The following is a 17,284-nucleotide window of genomic DNA, read 5'->3' on the forward strand; positions in this document are numbered from 1 at the left end:
GTAATTTTAAATACTTATATCTATTTTAACCATAAATTTTGACATAATACGAATTATATTTTTAAAAATAGTTACAAGAAACGAAGTCATTGAGTAACGATCAAACTTACTAATTTTACAAAGCTTTTTAAACATATTCGTTCTCTAATCATTGAATTTCTCGCATTGCAAGAATATAATCTACAGTATCTTTTTTCTTTGGGGTAAGAGCGTATATCAGTCTTTACTTTCTTTATCTCGTTGTGTGTGACGACATATTTGCATACTTTGTCTTTTGCTACCCTGTAAAAATTTTGCTTCCTCGTAGCAATGCTAACTCAAAATATGACACTGTATTATATTAAGTAAAAATAAAAATTTTGTGTACATACGTATGCATAAATATATATATATATATATATATATATATATATATATATATATATATATATATATATGTGAATCTTTAATGCAACGTTTTTCATTGTTTATAAGTCTTATCTGGTATCTTTTTCGGCAAAAATTTGACTGTATTTATCTAATTCTTATTGATTTTGAAATGAAACCTAGCCCTCATTGCAAAATGTTTCCCGATTGTTATTACTGTCATTGATCAAGATACTTTACCACGAAGAGTCAAAAGTGATTGAAAGCAAAAGCTTATGAAATTGGTCATTCAAGTATGAAGATATTTTATTTCTGTATTATTACAGATTAATAGAAAATAATTTCATAGCTTTAGAAAATGTCAAAATTTCTATAAAATGCAGTACTATCAGTTATTTTGGTAGTCGCTAAAAATTAGAAAAGAAGCAGAATTCATAAGTTTGAATCAGATCATAATAATAAAAATAAACTTATGAAAATAGATATATTAGTGGAAGGAAGTTAACTTATTGGATCGGAAGTTTTTTTTTGGATGATATCTATTTAGAATTGATTCCTAATGATTGTAACAATTAACTTTGTCGAAGATCATGCTGGTTTGTCAAATCGTTTTACATGCCAGTAGATCGAACAAAAAGCACGCAACTGAAGTAAGAATTTAGGAAAATTTTACCGAACGAAATTGTCTTTATTATCTAAGAAAAACGATGCGCAATCGTTCGGATTGAGCCCACACAGCCTTGTTAGACACAGTCAACGGTGCACCGAATTCCATTTCTAGTGGCACTTTACTTTTCGATGAATATTCAACGGAAACCTTGGTGCTCAATGAAACAGAGACACATTTGACAAGCATACTACCCGGTCGGACGCCAGGACGCACGCCGTCGTCCCTCCCTAAACGACAAAAGCGTATACCTGTTGTTGCTGTTGCGGACCAAAGCAGTCCGGATGGAAAACTTGGAGATCCGACCAGTCTTTTTCGCCGCATTAATAGTTCAATCAATAAAGAAAATGTCGTGCAAAAATTGACGGAAAAATTTAATGTTAATGTGTTGTGGGCAACATAAATAAATACTCTATATAAAATGAAACTCGAGATTTTACATAATTTTTTTTATAAGGGTTAGAAGTCGGAGAAAACAAGTTTTCCATGTCTGTAAGTCATGATAAGTATTTTAGATTAAAATTATCCAAAATTGAAAAAGCTACAATTTGAGCCGTCGAGCGATTATTTTTGTTCATTATAGTTATTTGAAAAAGTATGATTAACCCACGAAAATAGTCTCAAAAATGCTATTTTTCAAATATCATATTCGATATTTATTACAGAAAGTTATTTTTGCCATAAATAGCGAATATTTATTGCAGTTTTATTTTATTTATTAACATTTTTATTTTCAATGTTTTTTTACTATTAAAAGAAAGCTGGTATGATATAAATAATAAATTCATTAGTTGTTAAGATTATTGTTATTAGATAACTAAGTGATGCCAAAAGACGGTAACATTTTTTTGGCCAAAGGAGTTGAGTTGCAAGATGGCTTAAACTCTGCCAAAACAACAATTTTGATATTTATTTTCAACCCCTTATTTCTAGCTTCAAAAGAAGAAACGCTTTTTTTGTCATCAGCAAATAGCTTTAAGGCTTTCCAATATACTGTAGAAATCTATAATTTAAAAATTTAGTTAGCTGCATTCACAACGATGATTTTGAAAAAATATTTATTTTCGATCAAATAGGAGTCGAGTTAGGTTGTCGCAGTTCCTGTAACAATAGTGATGAAGAAGTATATCCAGCAGCATTCGATACTTGATAAGATGTAGCTCTTCCACAAAATTGATAATAAGACTGAAAATCAAGTATCGGAAAAGTCCGAAACCGGTACCGGTATGGTGAAGGGTCTCTGTCAGTCCTCTTTTGAAATTGATGCATTTGGAAAAATTGAACGTATATCAGTAACTAATGCACCATAATTTCAACCTTTCTTTTTTTAATCTGGGGTAGTATTACAAATTATGAACGATAATTTATATGTTACAAATATACAAATCAACTGCAATTTTTTATTTGCTATACGTATTCCTGGCTAATTTAAAATCGACAATTAAGTTAATGTAATAATCGTTTAAAGTAACCTTAATTCATAAATACAGGAGGCAATAAGAAGAAATGATGTATTTCAAACTATTGATGATAATATTTTTTATTATCACATAATAATTAAAATAGTCTATTTTTCTTTGGCATATCACATACATCGCTTATTTCGCATTCATCTTCTGTAAAAGTATTTATTAAGCTATTTTGCAGATTATTTTCATCGTAAAGATTATTATCGTATTTTACTGTTTCGATATTCTTACAGTAATCCCTTGAGAAAAATCCACACGATCGTGAACATTTCAACTCATGTTTACGGCAGCTAGATGAAGATTTGCAACCCTTTTGGCATTTATATGTTGTTTTTTTTTCAGATACCTCGGATGGTATCATAGGGGGTTCGAAGAATAAATAGGTTCTAAGCTGTTTTCTTCCTTTTACCAACCATAATTAAGCGCATCTAATTTATTACTAAGCCACAATTGAATTTATAAATAAGTTCTTTTGCTGCAATGTTCGACAGATGCTCTTTTAGCCAGCGGTAAGCTTTCGAGTTTGGACATAGATTTGCTAGTTTTCTTTTGAAAACAAATAATTGGAAGTTCATTTAAAGAAAAATAAATGTATCTTATTTTTGTAATATTTGATCAGAGTTGTTTAAACAGATTAATTGAATAATTTTTGTGCCGTTATTAACAATTATTATGTTACTAGCAGATGGATCATTAAAACATAATGTTAAATCAATCAAAAATCAATTATATTGTACATTATACTGTATATTATTGATACTTTTTACGGTAACTAATGAATAAAAATAATTTCGCGACGGCTCAAATTGTAGTTTTTTCTAAAAAGTGATGTAATCTCGAATTGCATCTTAAACAGAGCATTTGCTTGCATTGCCCTCAATTCATTTACATCGACTTTTTCCATTCCTCAATTTTCGCATGAAACAGTGACTTTTTGTCTATATTGATAGGCTTCAGATGGGCATGAACAACGGGTTGCCAGGCTTTCAATGACAAGTTAATCCATATGTTTACGGAACGAAGCTTTTTCTTCCTTCTCTCTTCTTTGGCTTAAAAAGTGCCGCGCTAATCTCCGAAATTGACGTCCGCGGAAAAGCTCGGCACGCCAGCGTCGCCGCCCTTGAGCTGCCGACCGTCGTCGCGCAGCTGCGGCATCTTGCGGGGTAGGCCCGGCATCGTCCAGCCCGCGGGTCCCCTGGCCCGCACAGCGGCAGTCTTCTCTCCCTCTCGGCCCGCGGCAAGGGAGGAGAGGGCTGATCGGCGCTGGCCGACAGGCACTGAGCAGCAAGTCAGTCCGTCGTCCGACAGCGTGGTGGCCGCAGCTCTCTCCGTCTCTTCCCCCGTTCTCGAGACACGGAGGTCACGCTTCTGTGGACGCTGTCGTGGTGCGCACTGCCACCCTCGTAGCGTCGTCAGCGTAGCTGCGCCTTTAACCGTAAGAGAGCCCTCTACCTCCTGTCGTGTGTTTGGTCGATTGTAACGTGTAAGATCTAGTTCGGCGCCGACGATAGCAACAGTTACGAACGAATGCGTTTCGACGAAGATGTTGCGCTATTCCGCCAGAGGGTCGCGTGTCTTGTGCTATTCAAATTGGGAGCCGACGCACTGGGTGTGAGCAGGGAAAAGCAACGTTAGGTACGCCCTGCGTTGTATAGTTGTACGGAGTCAGGGCTGCGCCCCGCCAAGGGCCTCGGGTTCAGCGTAGAGATCAAGGCGACTGCTTGAGAGGGGCACTCGTACGTGCGCGTGCTGTACGGTTCGATTACGAAAAAGAGAGAGAGAGAGAGATGAGGAGGAAGAGTGGGAGGGATTTATTTAGTTATGGACTTTGCTTCTAACTTTTCTCCCCGCTGTGCGTGCGTATAGGTGTACTAGCTCCTCTCTCTCTCTCTCTCTCCCATACACGTATTAGTTGATGCTGTGTGTATAAGTATTGTATCGTGGCGCAAGTTGACTGCTCACATAGGGTCACAACCTGCTCGCTGGTCGCGCGCTTTACCATTGTCATTACTGCCGTGGACGCCGACTTCAAATTGACTTCAGACTGATCATTGCATCTATTTTGTTTCTAGCGATTGATTGGTTCTGTTTCCCTACCCAAACCTTGGGGGATTTTACGCATCCGGCAAGCGTTGATACTCTTTGCTTTTAATTTCTCCGCGATGAGTTCGATCATCTTCCACCCACATACTAAACTATTTATAGCACCCACTCTATGGTATTGCTTATAATGTACAAGTAGAATGAGTACAACAGTCAGATTAGATTTCAGGTCGCTAACTCTTGCTTTCATTGTTATTCGCTCAAGTTCGCAAATACCATCATGACCCGTGAAGGTTATATCCTTACCGCGGAGAGCTTCGCTACACCCCAGTGCAATCATACGCACGGAATTTTGTATCGCCTCATCCAGGCAGAGATTGATTAGATCGACGAGGGCACAATCCAGATCCCAGCCAGATTTAGCACTGAACGATGGCAGGTTTCAGCCATTTGCCGTCTCCTTTCTAGTATCGCCTTGATCTTCTGTCGCGCGAACTCGTCGGTTCTCTTCTCCACTCGAGCTATGCCAAATAAGTGTGTGGTTTCCACGGCAAGTAGAACGCAAGCGCGTCAAGTCCTGCTAACGACTTTACTACGCTATACTTGTGAAGGTGCGGCACTCTATACGTCTAACGAGTGCTAACGATAGTTTCGAAGGTACCAGAGAAAAGGCATCGCAGATGGGCTTGACGATTATCTCAATTTAAAGCGCTGAAAAAAGAACAAGACAATTTTAATATTTTTTCTTTTGCGTTTACTCGCAAAGAAGTCAGTGTTGAAACGCGAGCATCTCACAAGAATACCTTTTCGACCGTTCCAGAAATACCCACCATACAAACAAAATCGACCATCCCTCCTCCTCTTTGCCGACTTAGAAAAAAGAGGAGGAGGTTCTGTATTCGAAACTGTTAGTTCAAGTCAATATTTATAGAGCTTTATTTTGGCCTTTTGGGTTCAGAAGCGATTTATATCTATTTCTCAGATAAATTGACATTCCGTCGCACATTTATATAATTACGATTTATCATTTAAGATCGTTTATCATCGTTCTCAACTGTATTGAAAAATTAAGACATACCTAAAAATTAATTAAGATTTTTCGTATTATATTTATTTATATTTTATCAAACAACATTCGTATTTTACCTCTCGTTATCACATTTAGACCGCTATATTTTTACAGAATAAATACAAATAATTTTCATAATAAGTGCTCAGGCCTTTCTATTTTAAGAACATTTTTGCACGTTTAAGGTTTAAGGATAACTCGTACTTATTAATTTGCTGCATACTTTTCGATGAAACTGCAGAATAAAAATTGGAATGCTTTTAAGAAAAGTTGGACAAACTGACAGCTATCCTCCCATTATTCATGTATTGCCTTTGATGATATCTCGCGGTATCTATGTCAAAAACAAACGAACGATCGTCATAAAAAAATGTTCGTCGCGGCGTCTTCGCGATACAATGGTGCTTGTACCCAGCAATAACTTTCTCTTGATTTCTGTCGAAACTTGTCCAAAATTCAATTTTCTTTCATTTAGAAAACTTTCAGCCATTTTATTAAAATACAACTGAATGAAGTCAATTTTGTAATAAGTTATTTAGAATATCGTGCAGTGACAATCCGAAAAAGCGAGTGGTTATATTCATGTCAATAGATTATTTTATCCCTCTCCCATAGGAATAAAAGAAACAATTGACTTTGCTGTATACGAATTATCTTTTTATTTAACTTTGAACAATAGAAATCTTCTCAAACGATTTTATATCTAGGCAGGAAATCGCCGCAGTAATGCTATCAAATTTGTTGACTGTTAAAACATTCTAAGTCAGACTTTCAGACTTTACAAGGAGGAAATATGCGATATGTTGCTTATTGAATGGAGAACAGTTCATGCACAAAATAATTAGAATATTTATCAGAAGAAAAAAAACTTAAGATTAACGAAAATTTCAGAATAGCAGGAAAATATGCGATCTAACAAACGATAATGTTATCATCCACGTGCGGTAAATGTTTCTTCAATCCTTGGCTTCTTGTAATACGGAGCTATTTCTGGTAATATGGCTCTGAAGCTTTCTCTTCGTCTCTGCTCATGGATGGTTCTTCTACAAGTAATGAGATGATTAATTCTAGTCTTCATAGCCTCTGCTTCCCATGGTGATATCTTCACTGTTTTTCTGTCATTCCGGTCTTAGAGAGCGCAATTTTCATTGTTGAGTATGTCTTGAAAAACGATACCCACCGTATCATACACCGTATCATCAGTATATATTTACCACGTCATTAGTAATTTTACCTTTCTCTGATTCCATAAACCTGTCAAAGTTATCGAGTGCCACGTTCCTACAGAGTGATTTCTGGTGATATCATTGTAAAACGCAAATTTTTTAACAATTATAAATTACCGACTAATTGTGCTTAATCATAGATCCGCGTACGTATAATTAACGGCACCTTGAAGAGCACGCGTGGACAAATCATTCAGCTATTTTGCAACGGGCTAACGGTCTAACAGTCGCAGCACAATTTGTTTTGCAAGTTTGTAAGTGTGCATGTACACGACATCTATCTTTGTCATTTGTTAGTAGTCAATATTTTTACTTTTACAATGTATTGTAATAATTGTAGTGACTTTCTTCGTTACGTAAGTGAAGGAAACAAGTCACACGTATATGAGTATATATTCAACGAGCTTCATCGTTCAACAGAATTAAACGTTATTAAAAGATACGTGTCAGATCGATTTTTCCTCAAACACAAACATTAGTACACGTATTAAAATATATTTTCACGTGTCAAAAATAATATATGTAAAATTTGGAATTTGAATTTCCCGCTAAGAATATAGTTTAATCTCGTTGATTTGATAGTATGTAGTATAGTTGCGTCTTGCGTGTACACACGTCGCAAATAAAAAGAGCGTTCATTTCGCATTAAGTGAGGAATTAAGTACAATTAATAACGAGATCGGGCCCCTAACCTTCAATCGTTTGCCTTTTTTAAAACTTGAATTTTTCTATTACATTTGTAGGGAAAGCTTCTGATCATACACATGTGTAGAGAAATTTGTACACGTAGCAAAAGCAACAAACAAACATAACCTACCGAGTCGCTGGAGCAGTCCAGAAAGAGGCGTGCACATCCCCTCCATCAGTAAGGACACGCCAGTAGTCAGTTCCGCGGATGTCATCGGGCTAACAACTACTACCAAGTCATGGACGGACGACAAGTACAATTCGAATTTCTAACTGCTTTTATTTTATATTATCCACGAATTAACAGTCGATGATTCATGCTTGATTTTTACAGGTGCGAGCCCTCTATGACTTCTCCGGGGAGCCCGGCTCTGCTGAGTTGTCCATCATCGCGGGGGAAGTGCTTACTGTGATGAGGGATAATGTTGGAGATGGCTGGTGTGAAGGCTTTAATTCTGTTGGAAAGTCAGGACTGTTTCCTGCTGCTTATGTGCAAATCATTGAGGCTACTGCTCCAACGACAGGTTGTTGATTGGCCTCTTTGTTTGATTTTTAAAATAACTTCAGTGATTCAGAAGTTTTACATTTGCTTGGTTCAGTCTTTCCATTGTTTGAGAAAAGTTCACAAAAATGTTATTGTAAGTGATAAGTTAGAAAGTACATAAAAAAAGCACAACTTGGTGATTGTGTTTATCTATGGGAGATAGTTGTTCTACTAGTGAACTTTATCTTTTTCTTGGCATTTAATTATAATTGTGATTTATTTAAAAAGAAAATATATTTAATTTCTTACAAAAGTATAAAACTGATTTGTTTTTCATAGAAAATGGCAAAACAATCTTGCAATTTGTAATATAATTACTTATATCTTATTTATCAAAACAATTGTTATCATTTAATTTTATTGAAATATCTTTTAAACAAGTAAAATATTACCCTCCAAATGATCTTTTAAAGCACTGTTAAAGTGGAAAATGCAGATATATTTAGCATTCCAGTCATTATCAATATTATTTTTAATTTAAAAAATTAATTTATACCTTATTTTTATCAATCAGCCAATGCAGCAAATTCACAGCAGAATACAGGTGACTTCTGGGATGACGACTGGGATGATGATTCTGAAGTTGGTCAGACTCAGGCATATGTACCACCACTTCAGCAACAGCCAAGTGTGCAATCAGCCCAGTCTGGGAGTATAGAATACAGTGACTCTGTATCCCTACAGACAGTTCACTCAGTCATACCCGACAGGGCAATCCCAAGTATACCAAAGAAAAATAATAAATTTACTTTCTCTAAATCAGGCGAAGATGGCTACCTTCTTAGTTGTAAAAACATTACTGTGCCAGAATCAGAGCAGATATTTATTGAAGAAATTGAGAATGGCCAATTTCAGTGGGTTTCTACTGGTGAGAGCTACAACTGTGTTGTGACCTCGCCCAAAAAGGAGTCTAAACTTAAAGGGTTGAAGAGCTTTATTGTTTACCAACTTACACCTACGGTAATTAATGTTCCTCAGGAAAATGAGAAATAACTTTGTTAAACATTATAACATAACTCTGCAAATTTTAAAATTATTTAATTACTTTGTGATTACTTATTTATATACTAAAATGAAAAACGAAAATATCACAAATTTCAAATAGATGTAAATTAGTTATATAATGTGATAGTTGGAGACATTACCAAGAATATGTCATTTTAATTAGATTTTATCACAAATATATTTTAATTATAATCAATTGGTGCACATTACATGTGCATTATTACGGGTAATGATGTGTAAGCATATATTTAAGTATTATGCTATTACGCATCATGTCTATCTTACTGTAATAAATATATATGTGAAGCTTAATGAAATTTTTACGAAAATAACTTATTGAAATTTTTATTGGTTAAAAATAAGTTTGTTATATTGTTTACAGTTCAAACCACAATGCAAATTTACGTTAACAATTTTGATTTTCAAAAAATGTACAGCTCATCAAATAATAAAATCAACAATAATATCAAGTTACCGATTTTTCACTTTTAGTTCAACAACATCCAAGTATCACGCAGGTACAAACACTTCGACTGGCTACATGAGCGATTGGAAGAAAAATTCATCTTTATCCCAATTCCACCTTTACCAGATAAGCAAATCTCAGGTCGCTATGAGGAGCAATTTATCGAACATCGACGTACTCAACTTCAAGAATTCGTCGACTACGTATGCAGACATCCAGTCTTATCGAAGAGCCGCGTTTGGCAACATTTTATTACATGTACGGATGAGAAACGTTGGAAACAAGGGAAGAGGCAGGCTGAAAAGGAAGAGCTTTTAGGCGATACATATTTCCATGGAATTAAATGTCCTGACTCCCCACTCGATGCCATTAAGATCGAGTTTCAGACCGATGCATTTTCAAGGTATATAACGTGAAAAATGATCTGGGGGAGATTTTAATTTAAGTCCGAGAACTTGATGGGTTTCGTAAGTTTATGGATCGAGTGTCAAAGCTTTTCCGATTTTTATTTAATCGGCAGATATGGAAAAATTATTTTTTATTGTTTTATTTTTAACGCTAAGATGATTTTTCCAGCATAGATTTGTTTAACATAAAATGTTAAAAATTACTATCAACTTAATTTTAACAAACTCAATTGATTGTTAACCTCTCTTGCAGATTTATTGCAGGCTTAGATCCAGTAGTGAAAAGTTTAATGGCAATGGCAACGGACCAAGCAAAGAAGCACCAGCAACTCTACAAGCGTGAGTTCCAAAAAGTTGGTCAATGTTTTCATGCACTAGGCCATGCGCTCGAAGCTGACGATTCAACTCGCAACCGAACTCAACTCAATCAGGCATTAAAAAACACCGGTGAAGCGTATAATGAAATTGGAAAACTGTACGAGGAGCAGCCGAAATATGATTGGGAACCGTTAGCGGATAAATTCCACATTTATCGGGGAATCATTAATAATTTCCCTGATGTTATTAATATTCATAAGGTTCGTTCCGTTCAATAGACAATTTTTTTCTTTGAGTATAAAGCTTTTTTTCAATTCTATTGTTATAAGTTCTTTGTTTAAAAATGTGCAGTGAATCTAACTATAGTTTTATATTTAAATATATCCAATATTTCTAAAACATTTTCATTTTGCAATACAGATTTTATATTATTTTGCTTTATTTTACGTATGTATTATTTTTTACTGTTTATGCGTTTGATGAGATCTTATTTTCTCTGATTTTATTGAGAAGAAAGTTTTTAATGATTTTCTTATTTTATTTTCGTTTCCATTGGTATTGCGCAGTGTTTGGAATAAACTATAAAGAAAAGCGTCTTTAATCTGACTCATTAATTTACGAATAATGTTATTGTATTAAAAAGGCTATAATGACTTAATGTTGAGTTTCCTATAATCAAGCCTATCATTATTATTTTTTAAAGAATTATTTGTAAAGAACATTTTAATTTGTGAATTGAAGTATTAATGCAATTTTTTTATCTTTCAATATTTTATCCATAATTTTTATTTGAGAAGATTTTTGTAAATGTCATTCAATAATGAAAAGTGCATTTTTCAGAGTGCAGTACAAAAGCGCAAAGACTGTGAGCGCCTCGTAACCGAGCGTAAGATGGAAGCTCAACAGCTTCAGGAATTGAATCACAGGACAGATGTAATTGCCCGGGCGTTAGGTGCTGAGGAGACACATTTTCAGTCGGAGCGTGAGATTCATATAAATCAAGCGATTAAGAATCACCTCGTCGAGCAGATTAACTTCTATCAGAAAATCGTCAATAAGCTTCAAGAAGCTCTCAACTCTTTCGATGTCTGAAATTTTGCTATAGTATTACAGCTATATTTATTTCTCGAGGTTTTCCCTGGCGGAAATTCCTGATTTTTTAGTGTATTTTCTTACTTATTCCTTTATTGATGATTTCATGGAATGCGTCAAATTAATTTTTACATTTGATTTTTATGTTGATGTGGAGTATTGAATACTCAAAATTGGTAAAAGCATTATATTTTTATACATATACAGATTGATGCATACCTTCCAATTTTATTATTTTTAATATATAGTACATAACAATACAAGTGCTAGAATAGTACATTACGATACAAGTGCGGGAAAGTAGATTCTCGTCTGGTGCGGCGTTTACACCCGAGCGAAGCGAGAGTGGAAAGATACATGAGAAGAGAATCTCTTTTCCAAACATATATCGTATACTATTTTTCGATACTCCGTACGGTTAGCACGAATTTTCCGCACGGAGTATCGAAAATTTAATTTTTTGTAACGAACACTCAAGTTTAAACACAATTTAATTTTTACACGCGTTTACACTTGAGTTTTGTATCGTTATGCTAGGTAATGCATGTCTTTCTTTACAAGTTTCTAGGATTTTTTATTAAATGAAAAACAATGTACACAATTTCCAAATTTTTTTAGAATTGTAAGCTATGTATAAATTTTACGTATTGCATAATATTGAAAATATATTTCTGCCAGGGAATTTCTTATGAAATTCGGAGAAATTCGTCTGGATTTACATTTTAATTTATTTTTTGAATGATAATTTAAGAAATGAGTTGGAGTAAATGTCAAGTACTTCGTCTTCACTTACTACTTTAATTATGAATGTATATTAAGTGTATGTCTAGACGAGGCATTAGTAGAGTACTCTAATTTATGTATCTTTTTATACGCAACAGTAACGAAATTTACAAATCATTTTTAGTACGCTCGTTAATCATTGTCGAGTTGTACATAAGTTGCTGAATTATATATTTTTTAAAAAAGAAAATTGTAAAAAATTGTTCATGTTTTATTCATTTGAGAAATTAGGTCTCGCAACAATAGCTGATTGTATATAAATGTGATTTAGTTTGATAAGTTATTCTATTTTAAAGTATTTCAGAGGAACGTTAAAAAAATGATTTGTCAATTTTTAATAACGCAATGATATTCTCTAACCAATGGTTTGCTATTAGCTTCGTTACGTTGACGCAGTTTCATTATGTTTACACATAAATTGCTGTCACTTGCATTTGTCTCTGAGCAACAGACTGTAAGATATATCGAATTGTAATTATCACGTTGATATCAATATTGTGTAAATGAATTGTGTATATTATTATCTATGTAAGAATAACAGAAGGCTTAGGTGGTTTGAAATTTCTTTAACTAGCATAATTTTTTCAAATATTTTACATAATATTTTTATACAGAAAAGTTCTATACTTTGCATATGATGTTTTTTTGTGATTATCAAAATGTCATGTTTTTTAAAGAAATTTTTCCACCAAATTCAAAGCCTACTGAGAGCTTTACAAAAGGTTTCTACTCTTTGTATAAGTAAAAATTGTAATATTTTCTCGAATACTACGATGACAGTTTTCGTAATAATTAAATAAAATCTCTTCTCATATTTAATGGGAAGTGAAATGTATCATCGATGAAGTGCTGTTTGTAAAATGTTTCTATTTTAAAAATTTATAGAAATTTGATATTAATTAACAGTTTGATCTATAATAAAAAATACTTATGCATTCAATAAGAACTTTGTTGTTAATTTACCATTAAATAATTTACGCTAAGTTTAAATAAGATAATTATTTTTATAAATTTTTTACGATCAGAAACAAACAATTAAATTAATTTGAACCGAAATGAAAAAGTTATTTGTTCTAGAAGTGATTCAAAGAAATGAATTAGCTATTATATAGACTTCTACAATTGGATAATCGCAAGTAAAAATTGAGTAAACCTAATAAAAAAGGAAGTTTCACGAAATTGGATTATGTTTTTGCGCATACGAATAAAAATGTCCATAGCGGCGTATGTGAATCAGCCTTTACGACGACACAGCCTCGATTGACGTGAATCACTGTAGTGGAGTAATAAATCGATGGTGAAAGGATAAAGAAGTCTCGAGAGATGCGTTACTGTTTCCCTTACTTAGCTCATTTATTTGGACAACACTTGTTTTTTTTTCATTTATATATGTATATTTATATATATATTTTTTTTTATTTCGCACAGATTACAGATGACAGACGGGCTTTTCGATATACAAAACCTTTATATCGCTTTTCCTGTGAATTTTTTGTTTTCTTTTTGTTATGACAGCGTGCATTTTATTTTAATTATCTTTTGTTTGGTCGGAAGCGAAGTTTAAATTACATATCACGGAATTAAAAGTCGATGTTCTCTGGCGCGACACACGCAATTATAGAAAAGGAATCTGTACAAGTGAATCGAATCGAAGAAGGTCACATACATAGAGCGAAATTCAAGCTCTTGGCTCTGTATTATCTTTTCTTCTGCGCTCGTCACTTATTTTCGAAAAGTTTGCACTTGCCGCGCTATTTTTCTTTATTCAATATCGACTTTCTTTTTTGATTGATACTCAGATGTATTATATCCACTTTTGACTGGATTTTCGTTTTCGATCACAAGCGCGAACACTTGGTTGGTAAGAAGTCAACATACACTACACCAACATTTTTTTATTTACATCTATTTGATAATGAGTTTCTCACTTTTGTTTTCTCGCTTCATATTTCGTATTCTGTATAAAAACTATATTCCCGTACTCGTGACAATGAAGCAAACTCATACGACGTAATCCTATAAATCAAGAAATGCCAAAATCCTTCGGCAAGTATATTCTTTTGTTCTACTCAATTGATTTCTCTTGGGACAGTTTTGTTGGTTATTTTTCACAATCAAAAAACTAAATTGACAAACAAACGATTTCATCAATATTTTCATCATTGTGTAACGGATTGTTAAAAAATTGCTTCAAAATTAATTTCAATAAATTCATCGGAACTCCGTTATATAAATCTAACTATGAATTTTCCATAAACTCTAAAGAAACAACTGTACTATTTCGTTCCTACGATGAAAATTAAAAAAGTGAAATACACCAGAATTCCGTCCACTCGCAACAAAAAAAAAGGAACGACTTGTAAAAACGTGTACACATTATATATACATACACGAAGCGCGACTTAACAATCGTTAAAACATGCAGCAAAATAATTTGTTTTTCCTTACGTCCTCTCATCAAATCTATTCTTGTTCACTTTTGTTTCGCAAATATTTTTTAGACAACAATATACATCAGTCTGAATTCATCTACCGCACCGCTAGGTAACAAGCTTTTTTTAATATATATATATATATATATTCTTTTTTTTGTTTTTATACAATCACATCAACAACGTGCCGATATGTGTTATAACTGCTTCATCGTCAATATATGGCACTGCGAGATGTCATTCTCTACGTCGGTCCCTATATGGCTCTCTTTCGCACACGCTTTTAAGCATCCTCTCGCGAGACAGTACGCAAAAAACCGAAAACGAAAACCAAATAACGTGTTTTCATTTTGCTGCTGAGTCTAGAAAAATAATTTCGTTTATTCGTTGCTCATTTAGTCTTGTATCGTCGATATATTGAACGATCACATCATTATTGTGTTTCTGAACGTGTATATGTTTGCGCGTTTATTTTTTTCTTTACTTTTGTTTTGTTTGAACATGCAGCCAAGCAGTATCCCCTACAATGTCTGCGTGTGTATTTTTTTTCATTTATTATGTATGTGTATGTGTGTGTGTGTGTGTGTGTGTTTGTATGTAATACACTTACGGCCTGCGAAGCGGAATTTTTTTCCTCCATTATACACGATTATGTTTATATTTATATAAATATATGCACGTTATATTGTACATTATCAAAGAAGCCTTGTCCCGCGCTTATTTTTAATATTTTTTATATTCCTCATTTTTTTAAGTACTCGATTATATCAAACACTGAAATTCGTAAAAATATAACTATTTGGTCATTCGATATATATAACATATGTATACGTACAATGGCACATTATGGGGTTCTTAGGGGGAGGAGGGCGATCGGGAGTTTTGGGGGAGGCGGGGGATATTACATGCGGTGTGTTTGTAACGTGCGGATTGTTTTGCTGTTGTCACGGTGAGAGACAGTAGTAAGATTCGAATTTCAAGATCGAGATTTACATAGTGGAAGAACATCATGGTTTTGTCCGCTAAAAGTTGTACTACAAGAGTTCAAGCCTTTAATATATATATAGTTAGTACAGCGTGTATCATAGGAAAAGTTGAAGAATGCGCGAGATATACATTAAAGATTATTTACAATTACCAAGTGATGCATATTAGTACAGCCAATAATGAGCCACATTGCGCGCCTACGTGTTGTTTGTGCTGCGGCACACACGTCAATTTTTCAATTACCTGCTCGCCGACTACTGTTCGACTGCTAAATCGTCGTCGTCGCAACGATCTTCATTGCGACGAAAACAACAACAAAAAAGAAACTAGCTGGCGTTCAGCGACAATTGGAATGTAATCTTCGGCTCCCCGTCAGAGGGCTAAAGTAGCGCGCATAAAACAGAATTGCGACGCGACTCGCGAAACGGGAAATCGCGTTGTCAAAGCCGGAGGACAATGATGGCGATAGCGAACGGAGCGACACGAACGAGCACATATTCAACGTGTGTACAACTGGCAAACAGAGCAATTTTCTTCGACGAATTTATCGTCGTACAAAAATATATGTGTATGTATAATACACACGCTCTTATGTACATGCGATTTGCGGCAAAATACAGTCGCGAAAATTGAGGGAAAAGAAGAGAAGGTTCGATTCTTGCAGTCGAGATGTTTTTATAGATTTTAAGTACGGAACGATAAATCGAAGAGATTCTATAAACTGCCAATTCCTTGATAAAAGCTATTTGCGCGTACAGTACACGCTTCTCCTGTTTTTTTACCATACTCTTGTGAACACGATATGAGATTACATAAACCTTACAGCTACGATAAGCTTTATGCTATTGCGCGAAGAATGGAATCACTCAGGACTTCAATTTTGATCCTTCGACGAAGATCCCAGTAGCATCAATGCGGTAATCACCGGATCGAAGAATATAAGAACCACGGCATCGAAGGGACAAAACAGAGGCACTTTTGTCCGCAGATAATTGAAGAAAACATTAGCATTTTTCGTACGCCCTTTTTCTGCCCGCAAATATGAAGGTGTGTCCGCCTTTTTTATTGGACGGACGTTCTCTATGTATATATATATATATATATATATATATATATATATATATACTGACACTTTATAATCGTTTATATATGCATGTGTAATTTACATATATATATTATATAAGCGTGTTACTCAAGTAAATAGTCAAATCTAGTTCATTAAAACGTTCCTGTAATATAGAATGTATATCACCTTGATGTTCCTTACCATTACAGTGAAGATATATAAAGAATTTTGTTTTGCATCGAAAGCGTGAAAGAGATAGATAGACACTGAGCTACAAGAAATTCGTCTGATGAATTCACGCGCTCTTTTTTTTTTCAACATAATTGAAGATGCTTAATAGATAATTAAAGGTGTACATCGCCACTCTCGCGCCATTATCACATAATCAGCTTTTGATGCGCAACTGTTTTCATTTTGTTTTGACTATTATCGAGCGCATGAAAGATTCAACCAGTAAGACCACTGGAATATCTGCAGAGAAAGAGAGAAAAGCCGTAGCGTTGGGAAAAACTGATCCATTAATGAGCAGCCACGGAAAATTACATCGAAGCGTGATAATTGGGAAGCTTCGGAAAGTCGATCGGAGAGAGAGAGAGAGAGAGAGAGAGAGAGAAAGAGTGAGAAAGGGGGTGAGGGAGGGGAAAGAGACTGATCGAT

At 34.4% G+C, this 17,284-nt stretch overlaps 1 protein-coding gene across 2 annotated transcripts; it reads left to right on the top strand.

Moving 5' to 3' along the window:
* Positions 1 to 3,819: 3,819 nt before the first annotated feature.
* LOC131666481 (sorting nexin-18) lies at positions 3,820 to 13,048 on the top strand. 2 transcript variants are annotated; one of them, XM_058939187.1, is made up of 7 exons: positions 3,820 to 3,937; positions 7,584 to 7,781; positions 7,862 to 8,051; positions 8,586 to 9,031; positions 9,569 to 9,945; positions 10,203 to 10,527; positions 11,108 to 13,048. In XM_058939187.1, exons 2-7 carry the CDS (start codon positions 7,767 to 7,769, stop codon positions 11,357 to 11,359), a joined length of 1,605 nt encoding a protein of 534 aa, XP_058795170.1. In that variant the 5' UTR covers positions 3,820 to 3,937; positions 7,584 to 7,766; the 3' UTR covers positions 11,360 to 13,048. The 2 variants fall into 2 exon arrangements, with proteins under 2 accessions (XP_058795170.1, XP_058795169.1); XM_058939186.1 differs by lacking the exon at positions 3,820 to 3,937 and adding an exon at positions 7,385 to 7,489.
* Positions 13,049 to 17,284: the final 4,236 nt, after the last annotated feature.

The sequence above is a fragment of the Phymastichus coffea genome, unplaced genomic scaffold (assembly GCF_024137745.1).
Source record: "Phymastichus coffea isolate CEN01 unplaced genomic scaffold, Cenicafe_Pcof_1.1 PCOF00059, whole genome shotgun sequence".
Taxonomy (NCBI): Eukaryota; Metazoa; Arthropoda; class Insecta; order Hymenoptera; family Eulophidae; genus Phymastichus; species Phymastichus coffea.

Excerpts from the sequence above, each read along its gene's own strand:
- LOC131666481 (XM_058939187.1), top strand. Across the intron at positions 8,052-8,585 it reads GGCTACTGCTCCAACGACAG|CCAATGCAGCAAATTCACAG; the intron begins GTTGTTGATTGG and ends TTTATCAATCAG. Across the intron at positions 9,946-10,202 it reads CAGACCGATGCATTTTCAAG|ATTTATTGCAGGCTTAGATC; the intron begins GTATATAACGTG and ends CCTCTCTTGCAG.